The sequence below is a fragment of the Rhinatrema bivittatum genome, chromosome 2 (assembly GCF_901001135.1).
Source record: "Rhinatrema bivittatum chromosome 2, aRhiBiv1.1, whole genome shotgun sequence".
Taxonomy (NCBI): domain Eukaryota; kingdom Metazoa; phylum Chordata; class Amphibia; order Gymnophiona; family Rhinatrematidae; genus Rhinatrema; species Rhinatrema bivittatum.
This window is the reverse complement of record NC_042616.1, coordinates 484047933-484063361: the sequence shown is the minus strand read 5'-3', so window position 1 is coordinate 484063361 and position 15429 is coordinate 484047933. Positions and strand designations below refer to the sequence as shown.

The window sequence follows — 15429 nt, the reverse complement described above, 5'->3', positions numbered from 1 at the left end:
ATTCGATTGGTTTAAATTCATGTTATGATGGGTCACTGAAGGAAAGCAAATAAAAAATGAAAATATTTTCAAATTTGAATAATGTGTTGGGCATTTTCCATTAACGGGGAATAACTATTTTTAGCAAAAGCACAGCGTTTAGCCTTAATGCAATTTTCTCTTGCTTGATTTCTTCCAGTTTACCCATAGCTTAATGTTCAGTACAAATTCACAAATTATATAGCAATATACAGATATATATACACACACACACATATATATATATATATATGACACTCCAATATGTAATAAGAAAAATGGGTTGAAATTCACTGCTAACCTTTTAACTTTTTTTTTTGTCTGAAGAATGACAGGACTTCAGATAGCCTTCAAGACGATTAGGCAGCCAAACTTCTGAAATTCCTAAAATATGTGAGCTGTAATGTGGTTAAAAGATAGCCAAGAGCCAGAGAAAAGCAGTGATTTTTATCATAGATTGCTACCCCGGCCGGTGTCATGGGTCATGTGGTTCAGCATGTGAACAGGAAGGTGAGAGCTGGTGAACTTTTGCCTCAGTTGTGCAGTCCATCAGAGAATAAATGGAGCAAATCAACTGCGCAGCTGTATAAGGAGGTGAACGGCTGACTACCTCTCACACAGAGGCCTTTGTGCTCTGGGCATGATCTAGCATTACTATGGAACGCACTAGTCCAGGGCTTCATAGCAATTACCAAGCCATTATCACACTAAAACACAAGATCATTTATCTTCTAATTCAAGAGTGTCACCTGTTCTTCATTTACTAGTCAATAACCATTAATTATACGTGTGGAAATTTAAACAGAGCTCCCCTCCCAACCCCGGTCTGTTAAAACGGTAAACCATCCAGCAATGATAAATAAATTGTGTAGTGGCGGCGGTATATCCCCCTTGCTTTTCACTCTCAGCCAGGAGTCTGGTACAATCTGAGCTCTTAAAGGAAATGCCTTGAAATTTGGTAGGTCAAGGGCCTGGGAGAGTCTGTCTGTTGCTGTAACGCAAGCAGAGTTCTGGCATTTACTGTAGTGAAAGTGCAGACATGTGGCTTCTACTTGCATCTAATATTTTAGCTTCACCAGCAAAATGGGAGCAAACATAGTTATTCTAAGGTTATTTATACTGTAAGTGTGATACGTGCTTCAGAAGAATAGCACAGTTTGTGTCGTAGAAATAAACTGTTTTTACTGTAGCAAATATGTCTTCTTTCAGAACAGCCAGGACAGTGCTATGCTGCTTTAATTAAACTCACTGCAGTTCTGAATTTTCATTCTAACCAAAACTTGGGGGAAAAATCTTGCATGCACAGCAGCTTTGTTATATTCCTTGTTCAGGAGAAATCATGGTTTTGATTTTGTGTGTGTGTGTGTGTGTGTGTTATGTGACTGTTTTAGCATGAATCGCACAATTTGGAATCGGGCACAAGGCTGCAAGCACCGTGCACATTTTCATGTGCAGGTCTGCCCAGCATTTCAGACCTTGCAAACATTAATCTTCCTAGTCTAGCCTTTAGTCTCTTCTATTTTTTAGCATGTCACCCTCAGGCTAGGGTGAAGAAACTGCCTGCATCTGGAGCTCCTCAGTGACATGAGTTTGTATCCTAGATGCTTTCTTTTATTGTTGGTTTTCATAGCTGCATTGTTTTGTGGGACAAGAATTCAAGGATGTCTCTGTTTGAAATGACTAGAGGCAACCCCCTTAATCCAAAAAAGCAAAATACAAATGAATCTATAAGAGTATTAAAGGTATGAATGATCACATCTCTGCCCAGTGCAATGAATTTCATCAGTCAGATATTACAGGGTCACTGACTGGAATGCTTTACCCTGGGGAGGAAAAATAAAACAGCTGCCATCGTTGTCCCACCCAGCATGCTGCCATCCCAGAGGTGTCATTAATGTCAAGGGTGTATGAAGAAGTAGCCCCAAATCCTGCCTTCCATTCACTTTTAAGACATTTGGCACATGGGACCAGAGCTGGGTAAAACGATCAGAAATACAAATCTATAAATCATAATGTTATATGGAGCTGGAAAGAAAAATGACTTCCAAGCAGGTCGTATTTTGAAGGCCTGTATTTCATTTTGATGCCTGACACCAGTTTGCTAAAAAAAAAAAAAAAAAAAGTCTTGACTATTCAGTTGATATTTAGTAAGAGAAACTGATCTATCCCACAGCATTTATTAATCTGATTTGCAGAGTATCCACTGGCATCCAGGGACTTCCTAAATGTGTTTTCTTTAAATAGAATGGGAAGAGGTCATTGCAAATAGTGCTCTGGACTGCAGCAAAGCAAAATAGCAATTGTGAATTTTGTTTCTGCCACACTTTATATGACGAGTCTTTTTGGTTTGTTTGTTGTTTTAATTGCAAGCATTGCGCACCAATGGAATTGCTACTGTAGGTCAATCCTTTACAGATTAGACAATGTGGTAGGTTTGGTTTGCCATTAACTCTTTGCATATCCTTTAGCCTTTCATTGTCTTCAGCAAAGCAACCCCAATGTGGTATCCAGGCAGTGGAGTGATGAGCTGGAGCAGACTCCCAGTGTGGGGGATGCTCTTGTGACACCACCCCCCCACTTTTTTTTTTTTTTAATTGTTTTATGGTAACACTGAGGATCACAGGGAATGAAGCAGACTCTGTGAAAAGCCCCTTGATTAAAAAAAAAATAATAAAAAATTGCCAGCACATCACTGTATGGGTGTGTTCCACATTCCCCCACAGTGGTGTGAGACATGCTGACATCACTGCTGTGCAAAATGGATCCTCCCAGCCACAGCTGCAGCAGGATGGGGCCTTCTCAAGGTAGCTTGCTCCTAGCCTGCTTGCATCTACAACTTACTGTCTAGACAGAAGGTTACTTTTACCAACTGTACATTACTATAAACAATCTTCAACTTTGAGCACGAGAATTCCCCTTCAACTGCAAAGAATTGTCCTGTCCTGTCCTGTGCTCGCAGTTTAAACTGACCTGCTGCTACTCAACTACTGTCTCAAATTGACCTGCTACCCATTTATCCCCTCTCCCTTCCATTACTCCATTTCTGCCTTTATCAATTCTTGTCTTGCAAATGATTCATAGGTGTATTTTCCATCTTGACAAACACAGGACCATATTTACTGAGCATTTTTCCCTCAGACTCAAAATGGAAGAAAATGTTAGTAAATGGTGACATACATAGTACAATGTAGATGATGGCAATTAAAGACCAATTGGCCTATCCAGTCTGCTTAGTTATTCCAGTCTGCACTCCTAAGGATATATCCCAGCTCCCAGTATAGAAGTTGGAGTGCTTGCAAGGACATGGCTCCTTATCCAAGTCAATCTTTGTTGTCTTACTCATTGGGTCTCTACCATCCTGGGTAGAATGAGCTTGCAATCCAAATCTTCTTTATCTTTGTATTACTTTATAAGAACACTTTCCTTAACTGCCTCATGTTGTGTTGTACTCTTTACTCTTCTGGTTGTTTTTTTGGATATATATATTATATTGCGGAGACATGAGAAAGGAACTTAAGGAAAAAAATAATTTCGCATTTCTCACAGAAATGTTTGAGTAGAGCAGTTGGATTTTATTTAAAAACATCTTTTTTTCCCCTCATACCAAGGGAAAAAAGAAATCCCATATGCTTAAACAGCTCTTTAACCTCTATATTATCTGAACTTTAAAATAAATGGAACTTTAATGTAAAATATGTGAAATGTAATATATGCATGCTTTTTCATCTTCCATTCCCTCTTGAATAACAGAATGGAGTTTTGGAACCTGACTGACCCTTGGCATATTAATCCTTCCCCAGAAAAATTAGCTTTCCTAACTGAAATATATGGTCACTTGGTATCTTCTCATTAAAAATGTGTGTAACTTAGTGCCGTAGAAATAGGACATCATATGGGTGCACTAATTTTGGGATTGTTTGTCTTTCTACAGGCTATGTGGCTGATGTTGCAAACTGATGAGCCGGAGGACTTTGTCATATCCACCGGTGAGGTCCACAGCGTGCGTGAATTTGTGGAGAAAGCGTTTAAACACATTGGGAAAAGCATTGTGTAAGTATAAGGACATGGACCCCATTTTACAATTCCCGCCGGGCATTCTTGAGATTTGGCACACAATTGCATTACAGAGAGAGAATATGAAGTATAAGCCTAGAGGCTGACATGGTTGATAGATTCTGTTCTTCTTTTCCCGCTCCTCTGCCAGAGAGCTGGGGGGATACAGTCAAGCTCTGTTTCAGTCACCAGAATATACAGGAGAGTTATATAGTGCTCGCCCTTCCCCCTAGAGGCACTTAGTTTAGTCCAATTGTACCTTCACATCCTAAGATTTGTCTCGCTCAGGTTTTTCCATGTTGCAGAGAGCTGAATTACTCTGATATTGTGGGATTATCTGGCAATCAAGTTGTGAATTCTTATTATCTCGTTCCAGTCGGTTGAGCCATAACTGTAGTAGTAGTAGTGTTGCTGAAGAATGCTTCCGAAGCGTATTCTGTGTAGTTAGACTCTGAATATAAACTCCTCCGCTAGGACCAATAATAAAATCATGATGGGTTTGTGAATTCTTTTCTTTCTTTCTGTCTTTTTTTTTTTTTTTGGTTGTTGGGAGTTTTAAGTCCCTTCTCCTTTATCATCATTGGCGTGCTTTGCCATAACATACTAGTTGCAGCTAGAAAAGAGAAAGACGTGAAACTTACTGGTCTAACTAGTGAACTGTTGAATTCAGTTTATGCACTTCTTGGGAATACAGATTTAACAAAGGCAGTGTATATTTATTTTATTTATTTATTTATTTACTTACTTTTATATACCGGTGTTCGATTTTACATATCACATCGGTTTACATTTAAACAAAATTTGCAGGAACTTATGCGTTACCTTTGTCAAATACATTAAACATTTAAATATGGGGATTGTTAACAAGGGATATAAAAGAACATGGGGAATGGCTAACACTATATATATATATATATATATGGATAGTAGATCAGGATTGGATCTCAGGGTTATTTATAATGGACACCTATGGATTCCTGTGTTCTAAAAGTTACCACTAGCTGAATTAAAATGCCCAGACCCAAGTAGGGTGAGGGAAGTACTGCATGCCGTAGTACTGACCTGTGTACTCCATGTATTATTTATGATAGGATCACAAATAGAGGGAGGGGGATCATCAGCAGATTGTACTGTTTACCTGGTCACAGGTCAGCAATGGTTGGATTTGGATTTTGGGTTTCATTTCTTGCCCTTACAAATTAATTACTTGCCTTTCCACTGAATGGTTGTTGCATAGAGCATCACTGAAGCTATGGCAGGAAACTGTGAGATCACGTGATGTTAGCAAATGGGTTTGCAGGTTGAACTACGGTAATATATGTGTGCACAGAGATTATAAAACTACAGCTTTTTTCTGTGTCATTGTTAAGGACAAATTTCATCTGTGTTGAGCAGCAGAAGTGGTCATATTGGCTAATAACCCCTATTTCATGATCTCATTCCCCATCTCCTGTTGTGACCTCCTTCTTGCTTGCCATGGAAAGCTTAATATTTTATCCTTTCCCTCAGCCTCAGTCATGAGACTCAGACTAAACGATTTGGCTGCTGGCTTGAGCAAGGAGCGCCTCCTTCTTCTTTTCACTGTAAAATATTTGCTTGCAAACCACATGTCCCATTACCACTTGGGAACAATTTACAGTAAGCACAAATATTGTATATTCAATTAATGTTTTTTGAAACATGGATTACTGTATTTCTTCTGGTGAGATTCCAGAGTGCAAATTGCTTTTCTAATTAATCTTTTATAATAAATGAGTACAGTAAACTATAAATACTAACCGGAGTGTGGGCTGTTGTAGGTTATGCTTTAAACTAATTCTGAATATAATCCACAGCACTAGGATTTAGTATTGCCTTAGGATTGACATTATTCCCCTGTTGAGTTTGACTTTAAACATGCACAGAATAAAAGAAAGTGGATTTTTTTTTCCTCAGTTGTACCTGCCAGCATTTAAATAAAGAGGGAAATAGTCTTTTCAGCTATTTACCACCAACACACATCAAAAACTAGACTAGAGACAATATCATAGGCAATTGCTCACGGTAAAAACTTTAATCCGCTGTCTCTCGCCCTCAATGGGCCGCAGGCAGTAGTCAGCCTATGAGCACAAAAGTTTTTAATCATCTATTGTCTCATGTCTACCTCACTATGATTAAATTATTTTTTTATTATTTTATAAATGTGAAACCGGCAAGCCGGTTTAGAGATTTTTTAAGAGATGCTTAAACAATTTGCACTTTAATGTTTCACATTTATAAAATAATAAAAAAATAATTTAATCATAGTGAGGTAGACATGAGACAATAGATGATTAAAAACTTTTGTGCTCACAGGCTGACTACTGCCTGCGGCCCTTTGAGGGCGAGAGACAGCGGATTAAAGTTTTTACCGTGAGCAATTGCTTATGATATTGTCTCTAGTCTAGTTTTTGATGTGTGTTGGTGGTAAATAGCTGAAAAGACTATTTCCCTCTCTAGAGTGTGGCACTTTATTGCGAGTGACTATTTGAGAGGAGTTTGCTTCTGATTAGTGAGCATTTAAATAAATACATAAACTTGTTGATTAGGGGAGCCATATTAAGACAGCACCTTGTATTCAGCTGAGTCCCAAAGGCCCAAAGAGATAGTGACAAAGTCATGCAGAGAGTCAGTGGCAGAGGGAATCTCAAACTGATGTGTGAAGATTTCTCCTGAATCATAATTCAATGTTCTGAACACACATTTGAAATGTCTACTGAGTGCTTTGGGAAGTGAACCTCAATCCATCTAGAATATAGTTTCTAGGTTCATATAATTGGAGTCTAAATAAGACAAGCCATGTTACGCATTTGATAAATTGAAAGATAAAAAATCTAGGAATAACTAGTATACAATTGATATTAAACAAATAACTAGTTATGATTAGATTCTTTGCTGCAAAAAATCACTGTGGGTGAGATTGCTCTATTGTAAGATTTAACTATTAAAATTTTAAACTTTATTCATCGCAATTGTTTGGAAAAATTTTTATATAGTAGAGAGAAGACCTCAGTATTGGCAAGAGATCCGAATATCTCAGAAACTTCTTGTGAGCCAATTGTTACAATCATTGGTCTTTTACCCTCTTAATTTTATTTTTTTGTAAAAAATACTTGAAGTCATTTTCTGTTGGTTACTGCTTATAGTGCAGCTGTGTTTCCAATTAAAGTTCTTATAATATCTTTACTGATTTTTTCTTTCACATAACCACCAATTTTGTTATCTGCAGTTGATGTAAATCTTTCATATGGCAATATCTTAAATTATTGCAAGCCTTTACCATGATTATAAGTTTTTACTACAGCAAATCATCTGTAATTCATTTTATTTATTTATTTATTTATTTAGTGCTTTTCTATACCGACATTCATGATACATATCATATCGGTTTACATGGAACATAGGGAAATAACATTAACATAACCATATCCCGTCTAGAACTTAAACCCTTCTTAAGTTCTAGATGGGAAAACTTCACACCGTTCCAAACTTCCTTTCATTTAACAGAACATAGCTCTGTATGTCCTGTAACGGGTACTTTTATTCCCGACAAGATCCCGACATGATTTAACAGCAAGGCACTTATCTTTTTGCTTGTTCTAAATCGTTTTTTCTCATAACAGCATTGCCGTGCCTTTCACCAATATAGTGTACTATTTGGCCGCCGCCAACGTGGTCAATGTTTCGCTTCAACGCTGCATCAGGGCGGACTAATTTTGTCTATACCCCTTTTTTTTCGGTTGCCGGGCTTAATTTCATCTGATAAATCCATACCCATAGCTCAGTTCAGTCTCTACATTCTCTTGCTTCAGATAATTTTGGTTCATTTTTGGAAGAGGTTATTTGCATATTCAGAATATAGAAATATTTGCCTAAATCTGGATTTTTAAAAACATCTGATTCAAGCTCTGTGCAAGTGAACTCCGATTATCTGAGTATACGTGAATAATCAAGTTTTGAAGATATAAAACAATAAAAATGGAGGGTAGATAAAAAACCTCTATACCCATCTAACCTTCCCATTTTCCCTACCTACAGCAATACATGGTCTCTGGCTTTGCTCTTGTCTTCCTGTGCTTGCCCCATGCTTTCTTGAAGTACGTAATTTTTTTTTTTTTTTGCCTCCAGCATCATCACTGGAAGGTTGTTTCATGCCTCTACCACCCTTTCCAAGTGAAAATGCTTCCTGACCTTATTCCTAGGTTTATCACTTTTCATCTGTGTATTATGATATCTTGTTCTAGATTTTCCTTACCTTCAAAATTGTTTACCACCTCTGTTTTGGTTTTTTTTTTATTCCTTTGAAATATTTGCATTTGTGTGGAGTATTCCTTGTCCAAACCTGGATTTGTCCTAGGTTGATGGAGCTTTACCCATCTGAAGTCTTAATACCCAATTGAAATACATTGAAGAAAGGCTCATGTTAGGAAAGAGAAAGCAATAAGCTGGTCATTTATTTGGCCCAAAAATGGGTTTCCTTTTAAAGAGGTGGCGTTTACAATTCTCAGACACACTTTCTCTCTCTCTCTCTCTCTCTCTCTCTCTCACACACACACACACACACACACACACACACACACACAGTGTTTGTTTTGTTGGCAAGGTTCTGAGAGTCTCGTTAACCTGCAGGCAGCTATTTGCTGATACCCTGTAATGGCTAAATGTTCCTGTTGCATCAGAATAGTTTTACATTCTCTACATTTATTTGCTCATGGAAGTGATTTGACACTGAGTTTGTCAGTTGAAACTGTCAAAATGTCAAACGTTACTGCAAAGGCTGTGAGACACTCTAGAGATGGGAGTACCTTTGTCTTTGCCTTTCTTTTGTGTCCAATTGTCTCCTCCAGGGTGGGGCTAGCAGAAGCTAATCCAGCTCCTGTTGTGCCAAATTGCCTAATTTGCAGGGTTGCACAGCTTTATGCTCTAGTACAAGATCCCTTTTACAATGCTCCTCCTCTGAATGAGGAAGTACTTGGTTATCCAGCCATACCTTATTCTGTAAACAACATTTTTAAAGATGACTATCAACCTGGGATAGAAAAGGCTTTTTGTTTCTGGCTGATTGTGAAAAAGCTATCATAGCTCGAAGCATCAATTTATTTGGTTACAGTTTTTAAATTGATTTTTCTTTTTGTACAATGACCATCTTCTGGTGGGAATTTGAAAATCACCACCATCTAAACAAACCTTTATTGGGGGGCATGGTAGTTTCTTCCTTCTAATATGTGCTTCCAGCTCAGTCAGAACCGGTCTCTTATTACACTGCAGTGCCATAGGCCTTCATTTACAATTAGAGGAAGGAGTCCCCTCTGTGATAGTGCCATCTCCCCCCATTAATCCAGACCAAAACTTTACCCAGACAAGTTAACACCTATAGCCAAGTAAAAATTTAAAACAAACTACATTCTCATCCCAAACACAACACACGACATCAAGAACTAGGAGAAACTGCTAAATGTTTTTTTTATATTTTATTTTTATTAATTTTGCAATCTTATCAAAACAAATTTTGATATTCACAATACATGGACCCTAATAGGAGAATACAAAATAAACAACCATACAAGTAAACATATCTGTTAATAAACCTCAATATGGGCGTACAAAGAGATTGAAAAGAAAAAGGAAATACAGCCTACATTATATATGTATGTATGTGTGTATATATATATATATATATATATATATATATATATATATATATATACATACACTATGCCCAGTACATACAAGTGCTATATGATGATACTGAGGAGAGCTAATCACTGGCCTTTCTCTACTAATATTTTTTAAATTTAAAACATAACACTATTATTATTTACAATCCTTAAGTAGACAGCTGTGAAGTTAATCCCAAAAGTGTGACCCTTATATCTATATGGATATGATCCTTAATCTGCCAGAGCTGATCCTCACCCAACTTATTAGTATTCTCTACTTTAAGCAAAGATTCATAAAAGAGTCTGTGGGGAGTAGCCCGCTGTCGTGGTACAAGTGGGCATCAACGATATAGGAAAATATGGGAGAGAGGTTCTGGAAGCCAAATTTAGGATTTTAGGTAGAAAGCTGAAATCCAGAACCTCCAGGGTGGCATTCTCTGAAATGCTTCCTGTTCCACGTGCAGGTCCCCAGAGGCAGGCAGAGCTCCAGAGTTTCAATGTGTGGATGAGACGATGGTGCAGGGAAGAGGGATTCAATTTTGTAAGAACTGGGAAAACCTTTGGGGAAGGGGGAGACTTTTCCGAAAGTGCCAAGCTGCTGGCACTAACTTTCAAAAAGGAGATAGAGTAGCTTTTGTGTTGAGTAAGAGTATAGTGATAGGAGTATACTACCGTCCACCTGGACAAAATTGTCAAACAGATGATGAAATGCTAAGAGAAATCAGGGAAGCTAACCAGTTTGGCAGTGCAATAATAATGGGAGATTTCAATTACCCCAATAATGACTGGGTAAATGTAACATCAGGACTTGCTATCCTGGATGTAATAAATGACTGCTTCATGGAGCAATTGGTTCAGGAACCAACAAGAGAGGGAGCTATTTTAGATTTAATGCTTAGTGGAACGCAGGATTTGGTGAGAGAGGTAACAGTGGTGGGGCCACATGGCAATAGTGATCATAACATGATCAAATTTAAACTAATAACTGGAAGAGGGACAATAAGTAAATCTACAGCTCTAACACCACTTTGATAAAATGAGGAAAATAGTTAGAAAAAACTGAAAGGTGCAGCTGCAAAGGTTAAAAGTGTTCAACAAGCATGGACATTGTTTAAAAATACAATCCTAGAGACGCAGTCCAGATGTATTCCACGCATTAAGAAAGGTGGAAGGAAGGCAAAACGATAGCTGTCATGATTAAAAGGTGAGGTGAAAGAGGCTATTTTAGCCAAAAAAAAATCCTTCAAAAATTGGAAGAAAGATCCATCTGAAGAAAATAGGATCAAACATAAGCATTGTCAAGGTAAGTGTAAAACATTGATAAGACAGGAGAAGAGAGAATTTGAAATGAAGTTGGCCATAGAGGCAAAAACTCATCATAAAAACTTTTTAAAATATATCCGAAGCAAGAAACCTGTGAGGGAGTCATGACCGAGGGGTTAAAGGGGCTCTTAGGGAAGATAAGGCCATTGCAGAAAGACTAAATGAATTCTTTGCTTCTGTGTTTATTAATGAGGATGTTGGGGAGATACCAGTTCTGGAGATGGTTTACAGTGGTGATGAGTCAGATGAACTGAACCAAATCACTGTGAACTTGGAAGATGTAGTAGGCCAGATTGACAAACTAAAGAGTAGCAAATTACCTGGACCGGATGGTATGCATTCTAGGGTACTGAAGGAACTCAAAAATTTCTGATCTATTAGTTAAAATTTATAGGAGATGGTTCTCTGAACGGATGCAGACTAGCCAGCAATTCTTGAGATTTTCTTTAAAAAACTTACTTTGCCATGCCATGCCATATAAGAGAAAGGGGAAAATAAGGGTTTTCCCATCTGAACCCCAAGTCCCTGCTGGACGGTGAACAATATCCCAGTTTGCGTCTCCCATATTTGATATGAGGACACCAAGCCCCACTGACGGTGTGTGGGGGGGAGCCCTGACGCCGTCTGGGGAGATATTGCTAAGTCCTCCAGAGCCACGGTTGCAGCTAGAAGCATTTCCTTTCAACAGCGTCGAGCAGGTGGAGTTGCAGGGGAGTGATACCTCTGGGCAAACCCAAGCAGGTGGGCTGTTCGGCATTGCTGAGGATCGGGAGAGGTCTCTGGTCGCCACCATTTCTCCTGAGGAGGCAGTGGATGGTGGAGGTAATGGAGAGCCAGTTCCACAGCAGAGTACAGCGAGAACGGGAGAAATGGAGGTAAATAGAAGCCTTGTGTTGAAGCCCCTAGAAATTAAAAAACCAGCTGTAATAACGCTGGAATCCATATGGGATTTAATTGTGGGGCTTGCCGCCGGGCACAATGAACAAGCCCAGCATATGGAGACAGCCTCCATCAAAATTGACTCTCTAGAAAATGACTGCAAATTAAGGCAAGAAGAACAAAACCAGGCCCTAATGGAAATTAAAAACAATCTAAAAATTGTGACTGATTCAAATGTTACAGTTTTATGTGAGAACAATCATCAGTAATGCACAGACTGGAGTCAGTAGAAAATTATTTGAGACAGTTGAATCTGAGATTATTGAATTTCCCACGGGTAGTGGGAGAGATCCCTTTGATAACATTCAAAAGGTACCTAAAAGAAATACTGAAGCTACTGGAAGATCAGATACCAGCGGTGAAAAAGATAATATATCTTCAACAGAGACAATCTCAAATACAGATGTCTCCAAATGGTGATCCAGGGAACTTTAATAACCTTTCAGAATATCTGGAAAGTTCAGGTTGTGAAGTGGTAGAAAGAACTGTTCTTTTTGTTTCTCTTTTTTCTGAATATGATAGAGGTCAAATTATGAAATATTACTTCAAAAGTATTAATGTTGCCTATCTTGGAGGTATGATCCGAACTTTTCTTGACTTGTCCAGAGCGACACAATTACGTTGAAAAGCGTTTCTGCTAAAGTGCCCAGAAGCTATTGCAAAGGGTGCAAAATTTTTGTTACGTTATCCTGCAAAATGTGTCATTAAACACTCTGGAAACACTTATGTGTTTTATAATCCTGAACAGCTAAGGCAGTTTTTGAGCTCGAAAGAGCAGGCCCCCACCACCTAATAACCACGCACATGGGAATTATATGGTATGTCAGGGTAGCTTAAACGTATGTCATTTTCTTTATTTATTCTCCCCCTTTGTATTTCCTTTATTTTCCCCCCAAAGTTACCACGAATAGGAAGAGTATATTTGCATTATGGGAATGTTTTGATTAAATATAAAGTATTTCTTATAAGTAACTCTTATGTTTTAAAGCAAAGGAATCTTTGTTTGTAATTGTAAAAGATGATAAAAAAAAAAAATTTGTAACCTGTCATTAAAATCATCCATTGTACCTGAAGACTGGAGGGTGGCCAATGTAACCCCAATATTTAAAAAGGGCTCCAGGGGCGATCCAGGTAACTATAGAGCAGTTAGCCTGACTTCAGTGCCGGGAAAAATAGTGGAAACTATTCTAAAGATCAAAATCATAGAGCATATAGAAAGACATGGTTTAATGGAACATAGTCAACATGGATTTACCCAAGGAAAGTCTTGCCTAACAAATCTGCTTCATTTTTTTTGAAGGGTTTAATAAACACGTGGATAAAGGTGAACCGGTAGTTGCAGTGTATTTGGATTTTCAGAAGGTGTTTGACAAAGTCCCGCATGAGAGGCTTCTAAGAAAATTAAAAAGTCATGAGATAGGAGGCGATGTCCTTTCATGGATTACAAACTGGTTAAAAGACAGGAAACAGAGAGTAGGATTAAATGGTCAATTTTCTCAGTGGAAAAGGGTAAACAGATCCTCAGGGATCTGTACTTAGACCGGTGCTTTTCAATATATATATTCAACTTTCTGACCATCTTGAAAAATAAAACATCCTCTTCCCCTCTCAATTCAGATTTCGAAAACTATATAACACCGAAATCCTCCTACTTTCACTCTCTGACACCATTCTAAGAGGCTTTGACAAAGGTCATTCATACTTACTAGCACTTCTTGACATCTCAGCAGCCTTTGACACGGTAAACCACAACATACTCCTAACACGCCTCGGTGAAATTGGCATCACTGGCACCCCCTTTCTATGGTTCAAATCCTACCTTACCAACAGACTCTACAAAATAAAAATTGACGACCATGAATCGAAACCTATCCACCTCTCCAGAGGCGTTCCACAAGGATCCTTTTCCTCCACCCTTTTCAATATATATCTACTTCCCCTCTGCCAACTCCTCTCTGACCTTGACCTCACACACTTCATTTATGCGGATGATGTGCAAATACTCATCCCCATCACTGATTCCCTAACCTCCACCATTGAAAGATGGGAAAACACACTTTCATCTATAAATAGCCTCCTCACCTCTCTAAACCTGGCCCTCAACTCCTCTAAAACTGAACTACTCATAGTCTCTCCTCCGAACCATTCCACTAGCACCCCCCCCAAGAAACACCTCCTTCTCACTCCAAGCTCGAGATCTAGGTGTCATAATAGATAATCACCTCAACCTACAAAAATTCATCGGCTCAACTATGAAAGATTGTTTCTTTAAATTCAATACTTTAAAAAAACTCAGACCCCTCCTCCACCTTAGTGATCTCCGTACAGTTCTGCAAGCCACAATCATGTCCAAAATAAACTACTGTAACTCCCTCCTTCTTGGTCTACCCAAAGCTACAATTAAACCTCTCCAACTGCTCCAAAACGCTGCTGCTAGAATACTCATAAATTCTCGTAAATGTGACCACATCACCCCTGTACACAAAGATCTGCATTGGCTCCCCATCCACCAATGCATAACGTACAAGACACTCACAATAATACACAAAACCCTCCACAACCAAAACATGCACTGGATGAAAGACACAATACTCTTCCAGGCCTCAAACAGACCCACCAGATCCTCATACAAAGGTACCCTCCACACTCCCTCTCCGAAACATATACACCTCAAATCCACAAAAGAGCATGCCATTTCCATCGCTGGCCCTTATGCTTGGAACACTATGCCACCCGAACTCAGACTAGAGCAATATGCGCAGAAATTCAAAATAAAACTCAAAACATGGCTATTTAAGCAATCCTACCCTTAACCTCGGTATGCATTAACCTGCCAGTCTAACTCCGTCTGTCAACCTAACCTGCTCTTCTCAGAGTCCTCTCATTCCTCTCCCATTCTCCAGCCTCCCCCCAGATAATCCTGGATATATTCAATTGTGTTTAAAGCATTATCTGTGCTTTCTGTGCTGCTACTTTACAATCTAAATTTGGGAAACATATTGGGGTAGATCTTAAAAAAGTACACGCGCACGTACTTTTGTTGGCGCAACCGGCGCCAACAAAAGTACGCCAGGTTTTATAAGATACGTGAGTAGCCGGCGCGCGCAAGGCTGCGCAAAATCGGCAGCCTGCGCACGCCGAGCCGCGCAACCTGCCTCGGTTCCCTCCAAGGCCGCTCCGAAATCGGAGCGGCCTCGGAGGGAACTTTCCTTCCGCGTCCCCCCACCTTCCCCTCCCTTCCCTATCTAACCCACCCCCCAGCCCTACCTAAACCCCCCCCTACCTTTTGTTGTGCAAGTTACGCCTGCTTGAGGCTGGCGTAACTTGCGCGCACCGCCTCGCCATCCCCCGGCACAGGCCGCAGTGCCGGGGGACTCAGGACCGCCCTCCCGGCCTGCCTCCGAACAGTCACCATGCC

General features: G+C 39.3%; 1 protein-coding gene across 1 annotated transcript in view; it reads left to right on the top strand.

The window, feature by feature from the left end:
* The window catches only part of LOC115083337 (GDP-mannose 4,6 dehydratase), a 767289-nt gene that overhangs the window by 520232 nt on the left and 231628 nt on the right, over window positions 1-15429 (top strand). The window contains exon 5 of the mRNA XM_029587139.1: window positions 3950-4068. Coding sequence (XP_029442999.1) covers window positions 3950-4068 — 119 coding nt within the window. The remainder of the gene's footprint in view (window positions 1-3949; window positions 4069-15429) is intronic.